General features: G+C 45.1%; 1 protein-coding gene across 1 annotated transcript in view; it reads left to right on the top strand.

Moving 5' to 3' along the window:
- The window catches only part of LOC124545961, a 252,720-nt gene that overhangs the window by 87,487 nt on the left and 138,450 nt on the right, over nt 1-26,783 (top strand). Inside the window, exons 4-6 of the mRNA XM_047124926.1 lie at nt 467-880; nt 16,962-17,231; nt 24,407-24,714. Coding sequence (XP_046980882.1) covers nt 467-880; nt 16,962-17,231; nt 24,407-24,714 — 992 coding nt within the window. The remainder of the gene's footprint in view (nt 1-466; nt 881-16,961; nt 17,232-24,406; nt 24,715-26,783) is intronic.

Here is a 26,783-nt window from a genome sequence, read left to right as displayed (position 1 = left end):
ATAAAATCGCTGAAGAGCTGTGAGCTGCCTGCTTTGTAGATTTCAATATCATGTTGTTCCTGGTCCCAAGGAAGCTCAGACGAGTTCATCCCATGCTGTGGTCACACTGTGGGGTTCTGTAACCGTGTGTAGCTTAGTACGACCCTCTTCTATAAGTTGGTTCCACACACGCATCACTGTCATGGCAGCATGCGCGCACGAGCTGTAACGCCACTGTATGACAAACCCATTTGCCGGAGCCCAATCTTTCTCTCTCGTCCGAACTCAGTCACATGCCTGTATTTCCCCTTTGAAGATGACGAAGCATATCGGGACTTGTTTGCACGTTTCCACGTTGTTTGACAGCTCTCAACCCACTGACCTGCGAGGGCATACAAAAAAGGGTGCTGCTGGGCCATCTGCCTGTAATCTCAACAGTACACGTCGGGGGCTGCTGACAGTGATCGGTGATTCTGTCGGCTGGCAGGTGCTGCCGTACTTCAAGAAGTCCGAGGACAACGAGGACGAGGAGATCGTGAAGAAGAGCCCGGGCTTCCACGGGCGCGGCGGCTACCAGACGGTGGAGTGGTTCCCGTACCAGGACGAGAACGTGGCGCCGCTGATCGAGGCGTGGCGCGAGCTGGGCTTCCCCGTGACGGACGTGAACGGCGCGCGCCAGCTGGGCGTGGCGCTGCTGCAGGCCACGTCTCGCCACGGCCGCCGCCTCAGCGCCAACGCCGCCTACGTGCGCCCGGTGCGCGCGCGCCGCCCCAACCTGACCGTGCTGACGCAGGCGCACGTCACCCGCCTGCTGCTCGACCCCGCCACCAAGCGCGCGCTCGGCGTCGAGTTCCTCCTGCAGGGCGCCCACGCGCTCTCCACCGTACTCGCCGACAAGGAGGTCAGTCCGCGGTTAGCTGTAACGTATTGTTGGGTTGGCAGAAGAGCCAACACCGTGTTACGAATGCAGGCCGAAATGCACGCGTTTTAGCTCACGCAGGCTGGCGTGGGAAGGGAAGGACTCTACTGACGTGAGGTCTGGAACATGACAAGGAATTAGAATTCAGAAAGCGGACGTAGCTAGTTTGATACTTAACTTTAATCCATTAATGATGAACGTCGCTCTTGACGGTACATGATTCACAATATTATCTATTCAGAATAGTAACTGAATATGGCGCCTTGCTAGGTCGTAGCAAATGACGTAGCTGAAGGCTATGCTAAACTGTCGTCTCGGCAAATGAGAGCGTATGTAGTCAGTGAACCAGCGCTAGCAAAGTCGGCTGTCCAACTGGGTCGAGTGCTAGGGAGTCTCTCTAGACTAGATCTGCCGTGTGGCGGCGCTCGGTCTGCGATCACTGATAGTGGCGACACGCGGGTCCGACGTATACTAACGGACTGCGGCCGATTTAAAGGCTACCACCTAGCAAGTGTGGTGTCTGGCGGTGACACCATACATATACTGTCGACAAACCCGTAGCCCTCAACGGCTACCGGGGCTTTCATTCCAGGAGCAAGAATCGAATGTTCATTATAGTTAAGCTGAGTGGTGTTGTTATTTCGGTCTTCAGTTCCAGGACTGGTTTGACGCAGCTCTCCACCCTGGTCCATCCAGTACGAGCATCCTTATCTCTGTATAAACAATGCATCCTAGCCCCACTTTGTAAGGGGTCCGTAAGTCCTTACTATAACTTTGCACTCGGCACAGGTCGATAGGGCGAACAACCGATTGTGACGTGTTGCGAGAGCGAGTGTCGAGATGCGCCAGAGTGGTTTGCGGGAATGGTGTGTGTGTGTGAAGGTCATTATTGGAATACAGGGTTTTTAACCGAGAAGGGTGTCACCATCGCCGTGGCTGGACCCCTAAATAATAAATAAATACCGGGAAAGTGATGAAGTATCTTTATAAAAGTGATCAGTGACGTTACTAGTGCCGATATTTAGTTTCGCGTCTACCACGCCGGCCTAACCTTGGATTGCAGTGTTGGATGCAGTGATGGATTAGCGTGTGACGATAATGGCAAATGAAGAAAGCCTGTGCTGAGATTAGCCGCAATTAGATATGTATGACGAAGGCAGTGGCTGTCTCCTTTTTGAGTTTTGAGAAGAATATAAGTTCATAATTAGTAAAACTGTGTTGGTGTTCCTTATTACCATACGTTCAGTATTATAGCATTGAACAGGACGAACTGGAAAGTAACAACTTCCGTAGCAGTCAATTCCGATTACCAAGCCCCATTAGGTTCACTGTCATGTTAACAATAAATATTGGGCTGCTATTCGATCAGATCAGGTCGGGATAAAAAACGGAGGCGTTACAACTTCAAACATATTTATTATAGTGAAGCCTTGGTCTCCCTCCGCAATTATTATTTCATATTGTTAAGTACTGAATGGTTATAATTAAACTTTCCCAATTTAACAGCCGGCCGTGGTGGCCGATCGGTTCTAGGCGCTGCAGTCCGGCACCGCGCGACCGCAGGTTCGAATCCTGCCTCGGGCATGGATGTGTGTGATGTCCTTAGGTTAGTTAGGTTTAAATAGTTCTGAGTTCTAGGGGACTGATGACATCAGAAGTTAAGTCCCATAGTGCTCAGAGCCATTTTTTTAAAACCTATTTAACAGGTTATAACACGGAAACTAATTACTGTATGAGGACCAAACTTGGTAGCATTAATGTCAAGGACATGGGAAAGAGAAATAATGTAGAATGAATTCAACTGAAGCACTTTTAATGTGCTGCTACGGTACATCACACCATTACATAACTGTACCATTACTGTTACAAAAGTGGCTCAATATGGCGCTCATCATTGTCCACGAGAGTCTGAAAGTGCAGAATTGCATTCTGCACAGCAGAACGAAGCATTGCCGTAGGTACGCTGGCTACCTCTCTGGTTTTGCTTCGTTTCACATCAGCACATGTGTGAATGTTCTCCTGTTAAACCCTGTCCTTCAGGTTGCCTCACGACCAGAAACCACAGGGAGTGAGATCAGGTGATCGTGCCGGCCAAGCATTTGGAAACGATCCGCAGATAATTCGAGCGTTTCCAACGGTATTTCGGAGAAGCTGGCGATGTTCACGAGCGGTGTGCGGTGGGGCCTCATCTTGCATGAAAACTGTTCAGTTCGATTTGTCTCTCTCCTGTAGGGCGGGTAAGACACACTGGCGAAGGATATAGCAGTAACGCTGAGCAGTCACACTGCACGTGTTTGGTCCTCAACCTGTTCAAGAAAGAATGGGCCAACGATGAACGTAGCTGTGAAGCCACACCATACGGTGACACGTTCATCACACAGAGGAACTTCATGCACACTGACTGGAGGTGAAGATTCCCACACTCGGCAATCCTGTGAGTTCATCTCACCTGTCAGAGAAAAATGAGCTTCGTCTGTCCACAGGATGGTCGAGGGCCAGCCCTTGTCAACATCAATCCTTACATGAAAGTAGAGAGCCCATAGGATGGTCCAGGTCCATCCCTCGTTAATTTCAGTCCTAGCATGAAAGTGGAGAGCAAAGTCTACACGTCGTTGTGCATCCTATGGTGCAAGATGCTGGAGAAATGAATCTCTTACGGATACCATTTGACAATGATTCGAAGCACTTTGCGTACTGTGGGCCACGGGATGTTCAACTGTCGTAACACGGCACGCGCACAGCCTGACGACCGGGCATTGTGCGCAGCGTTGTCTGCCACGGCAACAGCGAGTCCACCAACCACCTGTGTGCAGGCAGCCATCGGCCTCTTCCTGGAGCGACGCCCAGTTCTCCAGTTGATTCGAACTTCATCATGATGCTCCGCACAGCAGGTGGACAGAGAGAGAGGACCCTTCCGTAATCCTTTCAGCCGGCGATATTCTCGAAGTGCAGCTGCAGCGTTCTGATAACAGAGCTTCACCAGTAATGCTCTGCTCCTTTTGTCCAAGCTCATGTTGACACGCCAAGTGCACTACGACTGATCAGGTCTGTGAGATCACGATGACTGATCACGGCACTTGGTGGCCATATTTGGAACTGGACGGTGGCGCTGTGACGCGTGCAAACCCTGCATCCCATATTATTGCTACCAAGTTTGGTACTCGTACGGTAATTATTTCCGTGTTATAACGTGTTAAATAGGTAAAGCTTAATTATAACGACTCGGTACATCTCGCCATTACTATACTGATCATTCCTTCATGCATTGCGATGTCTCCGGTCAACCAGCCCCTTGTTTTAGTCGAGCTGTGCCACAGTTTTTCTCCCAAATTCGATTTAGTACCTCTTCATTAGTCCACTCACTTTATCTTCGTCATTGTTAAATAGCGTCACATATCAAAAGCTTTTGGTCTCCTCTTCTCTGAACTGTTAGCTCAGTAATCACCAATAACTGTTCACAATGACGAGCTGTACTGAAAAATGATTTAAAGAAGGATCGAAGTTTGAAATTAATTCTTGTCGACAATGAAGTCATTAGGAAGTGTCTCAACTCGAAAACAATGAGCAGCGGCCAGCTATTTTTTGTCTTTTCCTAAGCAATCATCCTCGACACATACACACACACACACACACACACACACACACACACACACAGGCACCCACATATGAGGGAGGGGAGAGGAGGGGAGGGAGGGAGAGAGAGTATTCCTGACCCCAGAGTCAAAAGTCTTTCGATTATACAGAGGGCTGGATTCCATCTAGTGGATATCTCTTGAATTAGTTCGAGGTCTGATTCTTTTCTTAGCTCGTTTCTTGTTAATACACTTTCTCTAGCCCATTGATCCTTTCTGCACCAGTAATGAGCTCAGGTAGTTTGTCTTTCTTTTTTAATAGGTCATTTTGCTATCAAGCTGGGCATGTGGGCAAAACACGATATATGTCTTCTTTTCTAAAGGATATTTCTTATCCTCTGAACTTCAAAGCAACATATTTAGACCGAGTATATCGGTGTCTTGTGATGAGGAATTATAGAGCCATACTGAAACAACTGAGAAATGGTACACCAGAAGCATTACGTCTTGCGCTTCTCATTGGAAGTTGAAAGAGTTATAACTGATTTCATATGTCTCGCAGACTACATGCATAACACTGGAATCCTACTGCTGACGCACGCCTGATTATCTTGGGATAGCTTTCACGAAAATGTAGACACACAAAATGGTATTTCTTCCCCTGCTACTGCTTCTCCAAAATAATTCAGTTCTGGACAAATAGTTTGGCCTAACCTACACGTGGCTACCCTAATTTCTATTCTTGCTTATGACAGGAGACTTAATTACACAAACAGATATGAACTGTCACACTTACATAAAACAGACGTCAATATAGAACCGCAATAACTTTATATACCTATTTAGATAGAGAAGTTCTTTCTTCGTTTCGGCAGATAGTCAGCGCTACTTCTCTACTCTAGCACTAAGATGTATAAATTCTTGTGATTTACTGACATTTGTTCAGCAATATGTACGTAAAACGATAATGTGAAAGAAACTTGCGACATGAAACGTCTGTCGAAAGATTATGGCTGCAGTTCATGGAATCATGTCAGTTAAGTTCAGTTTTACTAATTTATGTAGACGGGAAATGTTACAAAACAAATATAATTGCGAAGCTACTGAAAACAGACAGCGTATGATATCGTATCTTTGACTGGGATACATCCCACACATAACAGAGAACATCACTCTGAGATGAAGCAGCTGACACAACAGAGGGAATTCGTGGCAGACCGCATCAAACCATTCCTCAGGAAAGACAGATTGCACTACTCACACTATACGATTCCAACTTTAACAGTGTCAACAAACGCCTGAAGTGATTCCTGCGGCGTAGTAATCAAGTTGAGAAGCTGATATCTGGGGACTGTGGTGGGTGGTACACCAGTTCTCAGTCCACCAGACCGAATAGATCAGTCACATCTTGCACCATAATCTGTATGCGCCCGACCACTGTCCTGCAAGACGACGGGCCATACACTGAGGCGACAAAAGTCATGGGATAGCGGGACGCACATATGCAGATTGCGGTAGTGTCGCCTACACACCGTATATAAGGGCAGTGCATTGGCGCAGCCGTCATTTGAGCTCAGGTAATACATGTGAAAAGCTTTCCGACGTGTTAATGACCGCATGATGGGAAAACAGACTTGGAACGTGCAGTGGTACTAGGGGGACATTCTATTTCGGAAACTGTGAGGGAATTCAACATTCCGAGAACCACAGCGTCAAAGATTGTGCCCAGAATACGACGTTTCAGGCATTACCTCCTACGCATTACCTCCTACCACGGACTACATACTGGCCCACGGCCTTCACTTAACGACCGAGAGCGCCGGCGTCTGCGTAGAGTTGTCAGTGCTAAGAGACAAGTAACACTGCGTGAAATACATGCTGAAATCTATGTGGGACGTACGACGAACGTTTCCATTAGGGCAGTGTGGCGAAATTTGGCGTTAATGGGCTATGGCAGCACACAACAACAGCACCTGTAGCACCTGTCCTAGGCTCCTGAGCATATCGGTTGGACCCTACATGACTGGAAAACCGTGGCCTGTTCAGTTGAGTCCCGATTTCAAATGGCAAGAGCTGATAGTAGAGCTCGAGCGTGTTGCAGATCCCACGAAGCCACCGACCCAAGTTGTCAACAAGACACTATGGAAGCTGGTGGTGCCTCCATAATTGTGTGGGCTGTGTTTATACACAACAGACTGGTCCTCTGGTCCAGCCGAACTTATCATTGACGGGAAATGGTTATGTTCACCTACTTGGAGACTATTTGCAGCTATTCGTGCCACCGGGTCACTACTCTTTGTTTTTGGTTTGAAGGAATGATTTGGCCACCCAGACCGGTCGACCTGAGTACCATCGAACATTTATGGGACACAATCCAGAGGTTAGTTCGTGCACAAAATCCTGCATCGGCAACACTTTCGCAATTATGGTAGCTGCAGAGGCACATGTCAGTATTTCTGCAGTGGATCTCCAACGACTTGTTGAGTCCATGCCGCGTCCAGTTTCTGCACTACGCAGGGCAACAAGAGGTCCGACACGATATGAGGAGGTATCTGGTGATTTCTGTCGCCTCAGTGTAGAACGCTCCACTCGAACTATCAACGTAATTGGCGCTGTTAAGGGTATCCTACGACTTCCACATCGCTGGCAACGGGTTGTACACAATGCTGGTGACTATTCTGAAGGACAGCAAAATTTTGAAACATGTATCTACGAGGGTTGGAACTTAAATAGTGGCAACTATTTGTTCACAACCGATACAAAAGAGTTACATGTTTGCACCTGTTACTGTCCTTCAGAGAAGTCACCAGCGTTGTGCAGAACCCGTTGCCAGCGATGTGGAAGGCGTAGTATGCCGTTAGCAGAGCCTGTTCTGTTGATGGCGCGAATGGAGCGGTCTACTGCCTGTCGAATCTCTGGAACAGTTCTGAAATGAATGCCACGAAGTGGTTCCTTCTTCAAATTTTATTTAGAAGTGTTCAAGGTGGCTACCTTTCAGAACACGATAAATATGCCATCTCCAATCAGTTTCCTGTCCAATCGTATGGAGAAAGTCTTGATGTATAAAGGCAACTGCTTGTGTTATCCGTCGTCGCAGTTCGTCGACGTTTTCCGGAAGCGGAGAATAAAGACACTGTGTTTAATGTAATCCGATACATAGAACTCCATTGGGGTTAAATCGGGTGATCTAGGTTATCAGGATATTCTACATCTATATCTACATTTACTATAGAATGAAACTTCCTGGCGGATTAAAACTGTGTGCCGGACCGAGACTCGAACTCGGCACCTTTGCCTTTCGCGGGCAAGTGCTCTACCATCTGAGCCACCGAAGCTGTGAGGACGGGGCGTGGGTCATGCTTGGGTGGCTCAGTTGGTGGAGCACTTGCCCGCGAAAGGCAAAGGTGCCGAGTTCGAGTCTCGGTCCGGCACACAGTTTTAATCTGCCAGGAAGTTTCATATCAGCGCACACTCCGCTGTAGAGTGAAAATTTCATTCTAGAAACATCCCCCAGGCTGTGGCTAAGCCATGTCTCCGCAGTATCCTTTCTTCCAGCGGCGCTCATGGTGTGGTCATGTTTTTCATGAAGGGGGCTTGCACCTCTTGTTGTTTTGCGTGGCACTATCACAGCACAGGCCTATATTGATGTTTTAAGCACCTTCTTGCTTCCCACTGTTGAAGAGCAATTCGGGTGTGGTGATTGCATCTTTCAACACGATCGAGCACCTGTTCATAATGCACGGCCTGTGTCGGAGTGGTTACACGACAACATCCCTGTAATGGACTGACCTGCACAGTGTCCTGATCTGAATCCTACAGAACACCTTTGGGATAATTTGGAACGCCGAATTCGTGGCAGACCTCACCGACTGACATCGATACCTCTCGTCAGTGCAGCACTCCGTGAAGAATGGGCTGCCATTTCCTAAAAAACCTTCCAAACCTGATTGAAGGTATGCCTGCGAGAGTGGAAGCTGTGATCAAGGCTAAGGGTGGGCCAACACCATACTGAGTTCCAGCATTACCAGTGAAGGGCGCCACGAACTTGTAAGTCGTTTTCAGCCATGTGTCCGGATACTTTTGATCACATAGTGTATAAACTCCCTGTGTAGTAGAAGTATGGAAGGTATATCTTCTGCAGCAGTTGACAATCACTGTAGCTGCAGAGCGTCACATGTTCTGTAGTCCACAGGAAGCTGCGAAGATGAAGATAAATCGGCTCGAAAATACAAAAAAGAAAAGTCCGTAAAATGTTAAATGGCGACAGCTCTTCCTTTGGCGTACCGTCTTGCTGATAACACCTCTTAAAACTCTGCAGAAGCTAAAACTGGAATGATACGAGCCAGGCCGATACAAGAACTTAGTTTTAATGACAACAAGGGAAGCCCACGTAACGATATATTAAAGCGACGTCTATTTATCAATATTTTACTGTCTATTTTATCATGTCCTTTGCTCCTCACAGTAAACGCTTTTAAAAAATAGTTCACATTGAAACACGAGTGATCGGTAACTATCACTTTTATAAGAGAGTTCTTACGACTGCTGTAGTTCACAGTCCACCTCCTATTTTGTATGTTACATTAGGTACACTGTCTTTGTTAGTGCAGCGTATATTCGCGTTCTGTGACGGCTGTTGGTCCCTTCTCGAACATTCGATGTCTTGATTCTTCGCATTGACAATCTGTTGTTACTGCATCCATCTTCTGCTAGATCTTCAGTTCTTTAACACTGTCTTATGCGTCTTATTTCATCTCTTCTGTTCATATCTTCTAAAAAATCTTTGTGTCCGCTTAAATTTTGGTTTTTTACTGCAACAATGCTGCTAGGACAATTTGCAGGCTACCTCTTCGTTTCGCCCGCCTCTCCACGCTCTGACTGACGCCACTGGCACCGTGTACAACTCCCTTCTCGGCATTAAACGTTCTACAGGGACCACTGTCTCTCTTCCACAAAACGGTCATTATGTCCCACTGATAAAATGACCTCTTCCTTCTGTCAATGTTTACACTGCCATGTCCCAGCTTCAACTGTTCTTTTTCAAGCAATGTATGTTATAACCCGTTTTTTACGACTGCAATTAAAGTCTTATTTAGACTGCAAGCGCTTCGCTATATTTCAAGCATATTGAGACGTAAGAATTTTTAGTTTGCAGCTTCATTCCTAATGTTCTTCCACACACAGGTGCTCGATGTTTTGAAGATTTCACTTCACTGACTCTGGATACATTTTTGTTTAATACGTAATCCTACTGTAGGTAGTGTGCTGTTGCCCTCCTCCGGCCTTTGAACTGACTAAATCAGCCAGTTGCAAGGGACCTAGAGTTTCACGTCAACTCCGAACAACGGTGCACCTCAGGATTTTTCACATCAGCAAACATTGCCAGAGCTGTACTGCACTGCCCTAACTTTCGTAGAGGAAAGCCGAATAATTCAGCCCCGTGAGATAGGGAGGCACCAAGTACGATGATAGTCGGATCCACGAAATCCAAGTGTGGTCAAATTTGGAAGAGAGAACAACCTACCTCGAGTCAGCCACATCAGCGAGATGGCTGGTTGGAAAGAAGACACGGAAGGCACCCACCTGTAAAAAAAAAAGAAATAACAGGTTTTATATTATACTTCTTCCCGTAAGTAGAATAAAAACGAAGTCACCATTAGTGCATCAGGTATTAAACGTGTTTAAGCATCAGAGGACCGCAAAAAAAAAAAAAAAAAAAAAAAAAAAAAAAAAAGTAAAATTATCATTTTACTTACGGTCCGTTAAACGGACTGAATTTCATTACCTTTGTTCAGTAATGACACTTCACAATATTTTGTGACATCTATACATAAAAACGTGTGTGTGTGTGTGTGTGTGTGTGTGTGTGTGTGTGTGTGTGTGTGTGTGTGGTGGGTTGAATACGCACAATCAACAATTTCAAGCTTTTCGCAAAAATAAAGTACTGCTCTGATATCTTAGATACTTGATGAAATTGTGTATTGCCTCTCTGACTACATCGGGACATATGACGAATATCATTTATTTGTGGAGTTAGGCGTAGTGGCTTTACAAATTTGTAAATGATTCTTAGTAATGAATAAATAGCTGACTACGTACTAACTTCTGGAGAATATCTAAAATAGCGGACTACACACAGAAATACTGTTCTGGAATTACAAACCGCATAGTTTTAGTTTAGGAAACGTATTTGATAGCTGCGTCTGGATCGCTAATAAGGTTACAATAACACGCTGTTTGCAATTTTGTAAAGCGGAACGGAGTGTAGCAGTGTCGGTGGAAGGTAAGTCACGTTCTCCAGTGGGGCTGTTACCACATACCCCGTGGTGGAACCTCTGATAGCAGAGTTGGAAAAATCATAAATGGAAATATCATAGACAGCCTCGGTCGGACTGGTCGCATGTTCAGATAGCCCAGTGGTTAAGGCACCTATCTGCAGTATGCAGGAAACTAGGGTCAGATTCTTGATCTTGCACAAATTTTTGATTGCGGCTACTGTAGACATTCAGTTTACGCTTCAGTGGCATTCAGTGTACTTGTGTAAGCGATTTCTCTATTGTCACCTATTCCGAAAAATCATCACCTTCAACATCCATTCTGAAGACGTGCAACTTTTTCGGAGACGGTTTTGCCTCGCCTCTTCTGGAGTCATAGATGGAATCCACTTACTTACTTACTGGCCATACCGGACTCGAGAGCCCATCACCGCAGCAACGCATTTTCGCCACCTGTCCCTGTCTTGGGCTATTTCCTTGAATTCACCTTGAATACCTAGGCTTCTCAAATCAGCCTCCACATTGTCCTCCCATCTACGCCTCGGTCTCCCCACAGGACGTTTTCCTTCTAGGTGCCCTACCAGTACTCTGTGCGCTGCCCTGCCCTCATCCATTCGAGCTACGTGACCCGCCCATCGCAGCATACTGATTATGTCAGGGCTTGAATAGAGTTCGTGAACCTCTTCGTTATGCAGTTTTCGCCACTCTCCGCTAATGTCATCCCTTTTTGCTCCAAAAATTTTCCTCAAAATTTTGTTTTCAAATGCTCGAAACGGCTTTTCATTTTGCACAGTGAGAGACCAAGTCTCACACTCATACAGCATAACTGGTAGAATAATAGTTTTGTATATTCTAATCTTTAAATTCCTAGACAATATCCGTGATGAAAGTAATCTATTCAGTGAGAAGTAGCACGCATTTCCCGCCCGTAATCTCTTCTTCAGTTCGGATTCAATCTCATTTCTCGAAGTGATGTCCACGCCTAGATACTTAAATGCGTTCACTTTTTCAAACTGCATGTCTCCAACTCTTAACATTTCCTGATCTACTGCTGTTGGCATTCTAGTAGTAACCAGGTATTTAGTTTTGTCTTCACTTATCCTTAGACCTACATCTTCACTAGCCATGATTAACGTATTCGCATTTGCTGTTACAGATTCTTTTCTATAGCTAATGATGTTTAGATCATCTGCATACCCTAATACCTTTAAATTCCCATTTAACTCCACACCCTCTGAATTATCTGCTGCCATTCGTACAACATATTCTAGGACTAAATTAAAAAGTAGCGGAAACAGGGCATCTCCCTGCTTAAGACCGTTCTTTATTACAAATTCTTCTGACTCCAATTTCCCCACGCGTATTCTACCTTTTCTGTTTTTCAAACTCCCTTCTATAAGTCTAACATAATTCTTTGGTATTCCAAGTTCCAAAAGAATTCTGTACAATTCTGACTGCAATACTGAATCATATGCTTTTGTAAAATCTATGAAAAGATTATGAACTGGTTTATTGTATTCCCATTTCTTTTCCAAAATTTGCCGCAGGGTGAATATTTGGTCTATAGTTGATCTGTTCCTCCGAAAGCCAGCTTGGTAATCCCCCACAATTTCGTCTGCATATGGTGTCAGTCTGCTTAGCAGAGTATTCGAGAAAATTTGGGAACATACTGGTAATAGCGATATCCCTCTATAATTACTACAATCCATTTCGTCACCTTTCTTAAAAATTGGGATCAGAATCGACTCCTGCCACTCTTCCATACTTCACTTATCACTTTGTGAACTACTTCCACCAATTTCTGTCCCCCATTTTTAACTAATTCTGGAGTTATACAATCTGATTCTGGTGCTTTATGGTTTTTCAATTTGTTGATTGCATCTGTTACTTCCTTTAACGTTGGCTCAGGTACCTGGGATTCTGCTGTATGTATTTCGTACGCCTGCTCATTTCCTGCTTCCTGGTGTACATTTAATAGATGCTCAAAATGCGCCCTCCATTTACTTAATATAGCACTGGGGTCTGTCAGTATTCCCCCAGCATCCCCTCAAAGTGCATTTGTCCTAGCCTTGAAGCCCTTCCTATACCCATTTATGTCTAGGTAAAGTTCCCTAATGTTTTTTGTTTTACTGTTTATTTCCATTTTTGTAACTGATTGTTCAAATAATTCCTCTTCTTTGCTCGTAGCCTACGACCAACTTCCCTTCACAAGTTCAAGAACTCCTCTCGTTTTCTGTCTCCAATTCTGTCCCAATTTTATCGCGCTTTTCTTCTTTCCTCTGCCAATTTCCTGCATTCCTCATCAAACCAAGGTTTCCTCCTGTTCTTCTTAATTGTACCTATTGTGACCTTCGCTGCATCTTTGATATTATTCCTCACAGTGATCCACTGTTTATTTACATCCTCTCCTTGATCTTCGTGTGTCCTGAGAGCATCAAACCCATTTGAAATTTCTGTCATGTACCTTCTTCTAAAGCTTTCATCATTTAGCTTGTCAGTGTCGAACCTAACAAGTTCTGCATTGTGACACCTTGATATTACTGTAGATAGCCGTTGGTGAACTTTGGCAACTACAAGAAAATGATCAGAATCGCAGTCTGCTCCCCTGAAAGTCCTAACATTTTCTATACTAGTGAGCTACAAGAACGTGATCAATTTGGTTTCGGGTGTGTCCATCCGGAGAGACCCAAATTGCTTTATGAATGTCCTTCGTTTTGAAATATGTGCTCTGAACAATCATGTCTTTTGAAACAGCAAAATTAACCACCCTTGTGCCATTATCATTCGAAATGTTATGCAAACTTTCTTTCCCAATTGTAGGCCGGAATGCTTTCTCCGTCCCTATCTTCAGATTAAAATCACCTATGCTTAATTTTGTATCATATGAGGAGAACTCATCCCACAGTTGATCTAGTTCTTCATAAAAGCCGTCTTTAACAACCTCTTCAGTGTCCTTAGTTGGTGCGTGTACATTAATTACTACTAGTCTATTCCACCTGCCGGACAACACCATAACTGATAATCGGTCACTAATGAACCTTATATCTCTGATTGCGTGAAGCACTTTTCCCTGTACTGCGAAACCTGTTCCGAAACTGTGAGCTTCCGCACCTCCACAGAAAAATATATAGTTACCCCTCTTTATGCTAACCTCACCCTGCCACCGAGTTTCTTGAATAGCTGTAATGTCTACATCGTATCTATCTACTTCGCCTAATAATGTCTGGAATGTTCCTGGCCTGTTCAAACTTTTAACGTTCCATGTTCCCAACCCGAAAGTTCCTTTCGGCCTGAATCTCTTAGAAGTAGGTTCCGCCCGGAGATCCGAATGGGAACCTAGTTTACCTCCGGAATATTTTACTTCAAAGGGACCCATGCCCATTAATGTTGCTGATTCTTGATGAATAGATTTGGTAGTAGGAGAAGAAGAAACAGGGATGGTTCATCACGCCATCGCCTGCTCCCCACCGGCTGTCCGCGACTGCTTATTTTTTGTATTCGCAGCTACCCTTCATATCTGAAGGCCGTATCCCCTATCCGCAACCTGGAGATGCGCTGTGCCGTGGTGGTAGGGGCCCACGAGACAGAGATGGATAATTTTTTCTTCCGATTCGTTATCGTGTTAATCCTTTTCGTCCGGAACAATCAAATTTTCAGCTTTTGTTACGACATGGCGAAATGCCGTACGCTCTCTTCCATTCAGTATCAGTTGTGGTTATAGACGATAAAACTGTTACGATGGCCCCCTGGTCATCTTTAACACTGTCCCACATTATCATCAGCCGGCCGCGGTGGTCTCGCGGTTCTAGGCGCTCAGTCCGGAGCCGCGCGACTGCTACGGTCGCAGGTTCGAATCCTGCCTCGGGCATGGATGTGTGTGATGTCCTTAGGTTAGTTAGGTTTAAGTAGTTCTAAGTTCTAGGGGACTGATGACCACAGATGTTAAGTCCCATAGTGCTCAGAGCCATTTGAACCATTATCATCAGAAGGATTTTGCTGAACTCGGAACTACTGCGTGATTAGACGGATGTGACACCGAAGTTGAATGTGACGAGAACACGTAAAATGGGGTGTGCCACAGGTTTCTGTTCTTCGTCTGTTGCTCTTCTTGATAAGCGTATCAGTGATCTAGCACAAAATGTGACAGGTGATGCAAATTGTTTTCGTCTTGCAGTCGACAGAAATACGGTCCGACAGATATGCGGTGTTGTTCAGGTGTCTCGGGATTTGTTTTTTACAATATTGACTCATTCTGAAAGAACTGCAACATGATTCAGTGAACACTACATCGAGAGGCGATATTCACTTGTAGAATACTTCCTTAAAAGCTTTCTACACAAAGGGGTGCACTATTCAGCTCGTTTCCTCCGCAGTAGGCTTTCTGAAAAAGTAGAATGGTAGACTGCAAGTCTTCAGATCTAATTTGAAACGTTTTCTTGTGGTACATTCCCTCCGCTCTTACAAGATTTCCGCGCATAATTTGAGAACTTTTCTCTGTAATGCATGATTTATTCGTACATATTATGACAAGTCTTTTGATGTTTTCTCATTAGCACTTGCGCCGATTCTGACTAGCAATCGTAAAGTCAGCTGTTTATCCCTTTTTTCTCGGTGCACTGCTAGCAGTTTCAGTTCCCTAATTAGACAACTATTGAGGCTGCGATAAACTTTACATCAGTTTTGAAAAGGTTCTGCTATCGTTATTGCTCTCCCCCACCCCTCCCCCTCCTCTCTATTCAGAAAAGCAGTGTGGTTTCCATTCTGAGCTCTCTTTTGATAATGAGAACGTTCAATATCGCTACTAACAGTGCTGTATTAAAATATTATGCAACGAAAGTTGTTAAAATAGCTGAAACACAATTAGCTATAAAACAAAGGTCCACTTACGATCCTGTTCGGTCTCTTGGTAAACTTCGTCACATTCACATACTCATTGATTATAAATAATACAAGCAACAGAGTAAGACAAGGAATACACAAATGATGCTGAGGTATACGTAACTTCAATGATACACAAAAAAATTGGATGAGCATGAGTACACTTCAAAAATCTTGTTCCTAATAATGTACATAGGATACTCGACATTACTCGGTTTCTTAAGCCTTGAACCCCTTTCGTCTCATTGTTGGTTTGAACCGAACGTCGATCAGCTACTCAAGCTGTATCCGAGCATCTTCCGCAACATAAAAGACAGTCCGTTACCACCTGACAAGCGATAATCTGTACAGCACTCTGGTAGCTGCCCTCGCCGGGGACCTCACTTCAGTTCTTATTTTTAATGTATTAACTACTACAACAGCATATTTTACATGACGTCCTCCTATGGTGTATAGCGTAGAACAGTCTGCAGTCTAGAAGCTATTGCAGACCGTATTCTTTTTAATTACATAATTATATTTTCTATGAAACATGAATTTCCGTACTGGGTGTTGTGTGATGTCCTTAGGTTGGTTAAGTTAAAGTAGTTCTAAGTTCTAGGGGACTGATGACCGTAGATGTTAAGTCCCATAGTGCTCAGAGCCATTTGAACAATTTTTTTGACTTTCCGTATGTTGCCGGCTAACTGTGTGAATTATCCAAACCTCTTATCTTGTGGTTCTTAAATAGCAACCTTCCTGGCTGCAGAGAGTTTCTGTCTGTCTCCAACATATAGCATATTTCTAATACTTAATGTCTCTGACGAAGGAACCCATTGGGGTGGGGCAGAATAATTTGTCATCTGCCCCCTCTTCCTCTCTCCCTCTACTGCATCTTCTGACTAGTTTTACACGGAATGCCACGATTTCCTGTGTTCTGCCAATCACTTCAGCTGAATTCTTTGTTGGACACAGACCAACGCCTGTGTTATGCTACAATTTTTTCCCTCTGCATTATCCTCTAGTACAATGGAAGTAGTTATCTTGTGTCTTAAGACATGTCCTGCCAGCACTCATCGAAAAGAGGACTGTCAGTCTGTGCCTTTGGTTTCAATAACCACGTTTTGTTCTACCCCAGCAATGCTTCTCCATACTGGCAGATGACCTGATTGTTTACCAGTTAAAACATTCATATTATGAGGGTCACAGATGATACCTCAGAATACGGAGGTAAGGTCTGAATTCCAACGAAAGCGCTGCTCACTCTGTACTGTAGCTGGGAGAAGCTGTACGCAAAGGGCAGCTGTCTGAAAACACTGTAGCTGCAGCAGCCGCGAAACAGTCGCTCATTCCCCGCAGGTGATCCTGTCGGCTGGCGCCATCAACTCGCCGAAGATCCTGATGTTGTCGGGCGTGGGCCCCAAGCAGCACCTGTCCGCGCTCGGCATCCCCGTGGTGTCCGACCTGCCGGTGGGGCGCAACCTGCAGGACCACGTGACCACGGACGGGCTGGTGCTCGTCGTGCCGCGCACCAACACGTCGGCCTCGGGCAACAAGCAGCGCGTCGCCGACATCCGCAGGCACCAGCACCACGGCGACGGCCCGCTCGCCTCCACCGGGCCCCTCCAGGTACTGCCGGCCTCGCGCTGCAGCTGAGTGCGTACCACGTGAGATGCTAATTACGGCGCGGAGTTAGGCCCCGCAGCAGCCAACATCAATCGAGAACCTCTCCCGTAGTGAACAGTTCAGTGCGTCAGGTCATCCCTGCCGTTTAAGTTCCTCAAGATCATAGAGAGTAACCCAAAAGTTATCTAGCTCCCGCAGGAAAAGAAGCTTTTCGCTAAGGCTTGACACAAGGATCTAGGAAAAATAAACCGTGTGAAACACATCTCGCTTTTACAAACGACTCTGCCGTCAGAGGACCCGCAGCTGTGGTAGTACATTTGATATCTGAAGCGATGCAAACATCTGTCTTTGAACCAACTGTTTATTAGGTGCTCCGGTCTCTTGGCTTACAGCCACCTCATTAGCAATGTAGGTAAACAGTAAGAAATAAACAATAATAGCAACTGTACCCCTGTACCTCAACTAACATAAGAGCCATAATCATCTAATTATAAGAACAGGTGCGCGTTAAAACATGGCCAAGGACATGACGAGGTATATAAAAGCTCCAACCGCACTGACTATGCGCCCTATGGAGAGCGTGGTTTCAACTACGAAGTTTGGGTCTTCAGTATTCTCACCCATGTTGTGTACTATCTTTTAATATTTGAAAGTACTCTTGTGTTTTATATGTTTTCATATTTAGGTGCTCATGAGCCTGGTATGCATTTGATATATAGGGGTCGAACCACTTAACACTGTTTACTTCTTGTTCATATATGCCCATGTTCTCGCCAAAAAAATTTATTAATTGACCATCTGTTCTACGGAGATTACACTTTTAACTATGGTTGGGCATTCTATGTTCCTCGTCATATTTTAACTTTTGTAAGTAGATTTCCGTTTTTATCTATTCTTGTTATTAGGTGCATAAGGCTGTGCTATTACTTGATGTATGGGGGTACAATAAGATATGCACCTGATGAAAACTCGTAGTGCCTAACATTCACACACGATACCTTCCAGACAGTAGATGCTCGCGAACAGGTCGATAATGTCTTCCTAGATTACCGAAAGGAGTTTTGCATTATGCCACATTGTCGACTAATAAATAACTAAGATGCGACAATACAGGATCTCTAACGTGAAATACATCGTCCTGATGAGTTTTTGAATAACAGTGCCCACTGCGATATACCGGATGGCAAACGTTCAACAGAAACGAAAGTAACACGGAGTGTGTCCCAAGCAAAAGTAATAGCGTCGCACATATTCTCAATATCAACAAATTATCACAGAGTGTCAGCAGCACTGTCCGATTGTTATCTAGCGAAGCTGTTGTCTACAGGGAAGAATCGTCCATGCTTCATCGTATGGAAACGTGAAATATTTCGGTCAGTATTTACACTTGCATAATGAAGCTCTCTTTAAATATGAATAAATGTAAACATTGAACTGATTCAGAGATGCGCTGCTACGACATTAGTAGGTCGAAACAGCCAGTACGAAAGTGTAAAAGAAATGCTCAATTTTTTTCTCGCGCTTCGTTACAAAGCCATTGGAAATTATTTCAACCATGACATTATTTCTTCTAAGACAGCATTTTTGCTAAAAACAGAGTTTATTCAGAGCACTATCGGCCACTTCTGACGATAACGTCATTCTCAATTAGACCGTAGAAGACCAAGGATACGCGTCATATTAAGGGTAAATGTAAATTTTTTCACAAAATTGATCTGTTTATCACAGTAAGCAACGAGTGCGAGATGAAACTGGCAAAAGGTAAACAATCCGTTTTTTCAAGGAGATTTTTTCAATTTGGAACTACTGGGTCGTACATTTCTCAACCACCCTCATTTCATTTCATAAATTTGAAAGCAAACTCGGATTTTTCCTAAACCAATTCCCACATGTCAAAACTTCCACCAACTCATAACGCCTACAAAAATTACATGCAAAAAGGAGTCTAAAACTGAAAAAAAATTGTATCACAACTACGTAACGTCCCAGTAGTTTCATTTCCGTCATACTTATAAAAGGAGTACTAAAATATCAAATTTCCGTTACGATAACTTACTTCCACTGCCAACGATCTCCTCAACATGGCTCTTGTTTCTTTTTTTAAGCGTATGACAGAGTCACTTATAACCACAAAGCACAATCTCCCCGACGGCTGTTGTTTTGAACGCTGTGACAGACTGCTTCAATGCACTACACTCCTAGAAGTACCTCAGTGTACAACTAGAAATCTCTCTCTTGCAATACTTTAAATAAATTTAGTAAAATGGAGGTCTCAGGCAGAAACCACTGGGGCTCACAGAGTTAAGAAATCAGGCTCAGTAAATGAAGGTACGCAACACTGCTCTCTAAATTTACCCATCAAGATTTTGCAAGAATTGATATTCAGAGAAGCTTGTGAGACAGTTCAGCTGAAAAGCCAGACTGCGCACGATGAGCAACTCAACTTATGAACGAGACGCCTGTGTATTGCAACTACAACTGGGCTGTGGTCGTTCAGGTAGCTGCGTGTTGACAGAGCACCTCATTGAACAGCTCAAGGCTCCTCTACACAACGCCTCGAAGAATGAAGACGGGTGAGGTTGTGCTTACTGGGATAGTAGCTGTCATACTTCAAGGAAATTCAAGTTACCTAAGAACCTGACGATTGTGAAAGCTACACTACGGACCACACGTATGCTGTAATAAGTTCGTTGTCTTCTCTGATTCGAAATCAGCGCTAGAACTACTAAGACATATGACGTCACTATCCGGTATTATGATGGAGAGAGAGAGAGGGCAGACGTGAAATTACCAGCTACAGACAAATTAATAGTTAGAGACAAATGGAACACAGAGTAACAAATGCAAAAGCAAACGTTATTTCAAACAGAATCCGCTGCTGATTACTAACTTTTGGCACGAGAAACATCGATGCTCCAGAAGACTCACGAACTCTGTAACAGCGACCACTGTTACTGGAAGCATATTCATGGAACTGGTCTGGTCGCATCTCCAACGTGCGACTGAAGTGAAGAATGTCAACCACATCATTTTTTGGTTGCCGGAACAGATACAACGCTACAAGCCACCTGTTAGAAAGTCGTCTCATCATCGCGAGCTGTTTGCCGACATGTGCCACCGCACTGCTTTGCTTGAAAGACCGGAGAATATACAATGGTTTGTATACCCTTTTGTAAGAAGAGCATGTCAACTCTTAATATGCTTCTACTGTAATTTTGTATTTATCTCGATGACAACTTTCACGTTGCTCTTCAATGTGTTAAAAGTTATACAGGGTGTCGCAGGGGGATGCTCAGTATTCAGTGATGTGACACAAATGATGTTTCGAAGCAAAAAATGACCAGAAAACATAGGCTCCAAAATGCCTACCTTAAGAACTACGAGCAAGCAAAATATGAATATGCAAGATAAAATCTGGAATTGAGAGTTTCGGGACGACAAATCCACATAATAAAAATATGATCCCCTACGGGAGAAATGAAAAATAAATCAAATTACTTCCCCTGTGCATTCTATTTGTGGAACTAGTAAACGTCCCCAAGTAGCCCCCGACCTTGAGGATTACGTGGACAGAGACATCGGTCAGAGAGTTAAATTAGATAGTCGGAACCAGGAAGAAAAATAATTCGGTAATGTCGTACTTAGAGAAAGCAGGGCGCTTTCTAAGTTCGTCAGATTCTTTCAACAGTTTCTTTCTTTCTGTGTAAGACATAATACATCATATTACAGGGGAACTAACGATCTGTTTTGAACACGCGAACAAGGTGCCAGCCATCAGACACTTCTCATCCTCTTTCCTTCTCTACTAACTTGCAACAGTCATTGAACCAGTTAGTGTCAACCTTCAGAACCTCCACTCCACCTAGGAATCACACCCCGTTTTTTATCACCCACTTTTTCCTTCTTAGTCTTGGATCGAAAACCGGTCAAACTTTTAGTGTGGGTTTCCCCTTGGATAGATTTTATCTCGCAGACATGAAGTCACTGAATCATCGACCTGCTGTCATTACTGCCTTGTCTCATTAAAGACAGCGTGCGTTGCGACTAACAAATACGTGTTGTTTACGTGACGGAGGCTGCAGTAGTAGTCTCTTCTCTACACTAAGGCATGGGCTCTACTGTTCTCGCGGCTAATTACCAATTCATGAGGAAGATGAATTTACCAGCATTATTTGTGACACATATTAACAGACAAATTTAGTGTCTTTCTCTGTGGTACGGGATGTATGTAGCAGAAATATCTAGTGCGGTTACTCTAGTGTCATCTGTTGGCGACTGTGCTCGAAGTGAAAGCTCAGATTTCCCACTGCCTGCATAAACAGCCGCGTGATCGCAGCACTGAACGACTACTGGAAGAGACAGAATGGCAGAGAAAGCGCTTAACGCTCCGAATTTGTCAGGATAAACCCTTTTTGGGAGTTGTTAGGAATTCATAAATTAGCAGTCCGGTGCTGGGGACAGGTTCTGGAATTCTGACGAACGCAGAACAGATGTTTTTGGCCAGTTTTTCCAGCTCATGAAGACAGAACCCCTGGTCTGTACGTATCAGGAGACCTTTTATCTCAACTGCGAAAAGTTATAATGACTCGTACGTTCTCTTTCGTGGACGTGTAGCTGTACCGTCAATTGAAATTTTAGACAGGAGGCACTAAGGAGGTCAGAAGCAAGGAAGATTCTTCCTACGCACCCTTCGCGAATGAATCAGGAAAGGGGGGATCAATTACTAGCGGTACGGTACCTGAAGTACCCTGCGCTACGCACCGTCAGGTGGCTTACTCAGTAGTGACGTAGGTTTTAACATGCCGTAGATGGCGATGTCGTTAGGAATGGAGCACTATCTTTTACCGGGAATGGTTAGGAAAAGATATCGGTCGCGGCGTCTTCAAAGGAAGCTTTCCAACCTCGTTTAAAGCCATGGCAAATCTAAATATAAGTGATTGGGTGGCTCCTCCTAAATTAGTGTCCAGTGCCTGAACCATAGCGCTACTTTGTCGCCGGCCGGTGCGGCCTTGCGGTTCTAGCGCTTCAGTTTGGAACCGCGTGACCGCTACTGTCACAGGTTCGAATCCTGCCACGGGCATGGATATGTGTGATGTCCTTAGGTTAGTTAGGTTTAAGTAGTTCTAAGTTCTAGGCGACTGATGACCTCAGCAGTTAAGTCGCATAGTGCTCAGAGCCATTCGAACCATTTTTTTGAAGCTACTTTGTCCGAGAAAAAGTCTGTGGCATCCAGACTGGGGTTATTATTTAACGGTAGCATTTTACTCGATTATGAGGCGACAATACATAGCCGGATGAGATACTGACGAAATAAACGGACTTTTCGAGGTTTTCTAGGAGGGCAATAAATCTCTTTAAGTCGCTGGAATCCATTATGTTCGAATTGGTACAAATGTTTTGGCACACATAGGTTTTAGTACTTTCCTTTACTCATAGACTGAGAACGATAAAAGGCTTCAAATGATGAGACTGCAGTTTATAGTTTCCGGTCCAGTGGCCGAATGTTGGTGTTTGCAGTATATGTCTATAATGAAATTGCCACGTGGCTCTTATCACTGGTGTCAAAGATGTGAGAACTGAACCGCATCTCCCAGATCAAAGTTAAACTGGTGGCCGTTGTCAAAACTACACTCTGGTCCCAAAAGTACATACACAGATGGCGGTAGTGTCGTTTATAGAAGGTATAAAAGGGCAGTGCATTGGCGGAACTGTCAAAAGGTTTCCGACGTGACAATAGTCAAACGACGGGATTTAACAGACTTTGAATGCGGAGTGGTAGTTGGAGCTAGACGCATGAGACATTCCATTTCGAAAACCGTTAGGAATTAAATATTTCGTGAGCCATAGAGAATATCAAATTTCAGGCATTACCTCTCACTACGGACAACGCAGTGGCCGAAGTCCACTTAACGACCGAGGGCAGCGGCGTTTGTGTAGCGTTGTCAGTGCTAACAGCCAAGCAACACTTTGTGAAATAACAGCAGAAATCAGTTTGGGACATGAGACGAACGTTTCAGTTAGTGAGCTATGGCAGAAGACGACCGACGCGAGTGTCTTTGTTGAGACCACGTCGTCTCTTGCAGCGCCTCTTCTGGGCTCGTGACCATAACGGTTGGACCCTAGACTACTGGAAACCGTGACCTGGTCAGATGAGTCTCGATTTCGGTTGGTAAGAGCTGATGGTAGGGTTCGAGCGTGGTGCAGATTCCACAAAGCCACGGGCGCACGTGGCACTGTGGCACTGCGCAAGCTGGTGTTGGCTCCATAATGGCGTGGGCTGTGTTTACGTGGAATGGACTGGGTCTTCCTGTCTAACTGGACCTATCATTAACTGAAAATAGTTATGTTCGGCTACACGCAGACCACTTGCAGCCATTCATGGACTTCATGTACGCAAACAAGGATGGGATCTTTACAGATGACTATACTCCATTTCACCGTACCACAGTTGTTCGCAATCGGTTTGAAGAACATTCTGAACAGTGCAGCCAAATGATCTGGCCACGCAGATCACCGGACATATATCCCACTGAACATATACGGGACGTAATCGAGCGGTCGGCTCGTGCAAAAAAATCCCGCACCCACAACACTTCCTCAATTCCGCAGCGGACTTCCAACGACTTGTTGAGTCCATGCCTTGTCGAGTTGCTCGACAACGCCGGGCAAAAGGAGGTCAGAGAAGATATCAGGAGACGTCCCAAGACTTTTGTCACCTGAGTGTACTGGTCCTGTGTAGAAATGCAGGGGTCTGTCGGTTAACGTTACCTTCGCCGATTGTCGGGTAGTTATAACGGGTCTGGCACATCTCGTCTGAAGCACGTGGATGGTAACAGTGGATGAGGCAATATAAATAGTATGGAGATTTTCATTAACAGAATTTATGTAGTGTATATATTCTGAGCTGCTGCTTAGATACAGGTGATGGTCGGTGAAGTGGGGGACAAAAGCAATATGTAGTTTATTTGGACGAAAAAATAACAATGGCCCTAATATTGATCCTCCAGATTATGTTCGTCCACTGATACCTTTTCGTTAGCGGCTTCTGCCACGACAGGGGATCGAAGATTTTACGTTCTTTCTGCTAGTACGTCGAAGTCGACAGTTTTGAAAGCACGTGTAAAGAGTGAAGAAATGGCATCGTATGTAAGAGTATGTTATTGCCCGGTGCGCCGCAGGTGGGGGTGTTCGCGCAGTCGCAGTTCGAGGAGGAGCACGACCGGCCCGACCTGCAGTACTCGTTCGACGCGGCCAACGTGGCGGACCTGCTGCGCGACCCGGCCGAGGCGGTCGAGACGAACGTGGAGCCGCTGGCCTACTACGACGGCGTGACGGTGCGGCCCATCCTGCTGGCGCCGCGCTCCCGGGGCGCCGTGCTGCTCAACCAGTCGGACCCCGTGTGGGGCGCGCCGGAGATCCACTCCGGCTACTTCAGCGAGTCGCCCGACCTCGACATCCTGGTGGCCGGCATGCAGCTGGGCTCGCGGTGAGTAGGGGCCGCCGCGCCTCGCGCACTGCGTCTCCCACGAGCGACGTTCGCCACGTGCAGCTCTTGTCGTAATTCCAGTAAACTCACCATACGAAATAAATAGTCACCCAGTGGGAACATAAAGATGAATCGTTAACGGGGCGACTTGGAGCATCAAAGGCACTACAGGACATTTTAATTTCCCCTGTCTATACTTTTACAAATAAATTCTTAAAACTCTGTCAGCATGATCAGGAAGGATTCAGGATTCACACTCATAGTACTGGAAGTTCAACAACATAACAAAATAATTTTTTTTTACATGTGAAATTTCATCACTATTTCACTTACTATTGGCTGCATTTGTTGCTACAGATACACTTTTATTTATAAGTAAGAGAGATACTTCGATGAATTTTGCACAACATAAAAATCATACTTACAAGTGTATGAAACTCTAGAATTTTCCAAATCTATTAGAAACTGTGGTAAAAACTGAGCTAATTAACCATAAAATTTGAGTTTTTTCAAAACATGAAGTTTAAAATATAGCAGCTCATTTTTCATAAAATAAAAAAATTCTAGAGTTTCAAACACCTGCAAACGGTGTCATGGGTACCGAAAGTGATTTCGGTAGGGAGCAGAACACTATGTAATCAGTAGTACCTCGACACCTGTTAGTGGACGACCCTCCCCTCCCCAAAGCGCAATGGTCCCTGTCAGTCAGAACATCAGATCTGCTTCCTCTTGGTTTAATTACGGTTGTTCCTTCGTGTTTCCACTTTATCATCACATCGCCGGCAGTCGACTTTGGCAGCTTTAGAAAGCTTGAAATGTCCCTGGTGGATAAGTTACCCAGGTGACATGAAATGACTAGTCCTCGTTCGAGATCACTGAGCTCTCCTGACGAACTCAGTCTGCTGTCGCTGCTTCCCTACTGACAACACAATACGCACTCCCCAACTCCTCTTACTCTGGTGTGTCCTCCTCTCATGTCACTTGCTGGCCAATCCCGCACTATATACGGGTATCCGGATACTTTTTGTCACACACTGTACACTGGTAAAGCAAAACACTGTGACCATTGCTAACAGCGACGTTGGATGCCGCCTGGTGGCGTTGCGGGCACGTGACGCAGTAACAAAAGTGTGTAAGAGGAGCAGATACGGGCGGGGGATCAAAGTAGCGAAGATATGGGTTGCAGATGGGGAAATACATTTAGAAAAGCGATTTTAACAAAGGACAGATTATTATTACGCAGAGCCTACGAACGAGTATCTCGTAAACGGCGAAGCTCTTCGATAGTTTACATGCCACTGTCGTGGGCATCTAGAGAAACAGGTAGGACAGTGAAACTACTACTTGGCGCTAAATGGTTGGACGTCCTCGACTCTTCACAGAACGTGGGATTCGGAGGCTTGTTTGCTCTGTAACGTAGGACGGATGGTAATCTCTGCCGAAAACGAACAATGTTGGAGCACGCATAAGTGTTTCGGTGCACATCGTTCATCGTACATTGTTCAACATGGAGTTCAGCAGCAGACCACCCCTACATGTTCACATGTTGATCCAACGACGTCGTCAATTACGGCTGCAGTGAGCACGGCACCATTGGGATTCGACCGTCGATCAATGGAAACGTGTCCGCTCTTCCGTCGACTCAGTAGGTCGCTGGTCGTCTCCACGAAAGGCGTCATCGAGGTGAACGGCGGCCCGACGCTTGGACGCAGGCTGGTGACAGCAGTGTTTAGCTATGGGAGGCGCTCTCCTGCGCTTGCATGGGACCTCTGGTAGCACTCGAAGACATGCTGACAGTTGCGAACCACCTGCATCCCTTCTTGCTTGAGGTGTATCATTGTCCGTGTCTCGGAACCAGAACTGTGCTACAGTGCTTTGAGGAGCATTATAGTGAACTCATGATGATGTCTCGGCGTCCAAATTCGCCTGATGTAAGTCTTATGAAACCCAGCTGGTCGCTATGGGGCACCATCACGGCTTATGCAACTCAGCGGTCCGTTATTTACGCGAACTACATGACCTGTGCGTAGACATCTAATGCCACAAACCTCCGCAAACCTACCAACAAA

The sequence above is a fragment of the Schistocerca americana genome, chromosome 8, assembly GCF_021461395.2.
Source record: "Schistocerca americana isolate TAMUIC-IGC-003095 chromosome 8, iqSchAmer2.1, whole genome shotgun sequence".
In the NCBI taxonomy this organism is placed as follows: Eukaryota; Metazoa; Arthropoda; class Insecta; order Orthoptera; family Acrididae; genus Schistocerca; species Schistocerca americana.
The sequence above is the reverse complement of the archived record's forward strand: the minus strand, read 5'-3'. Positions and strand labels throughout refer to the sequence as shown.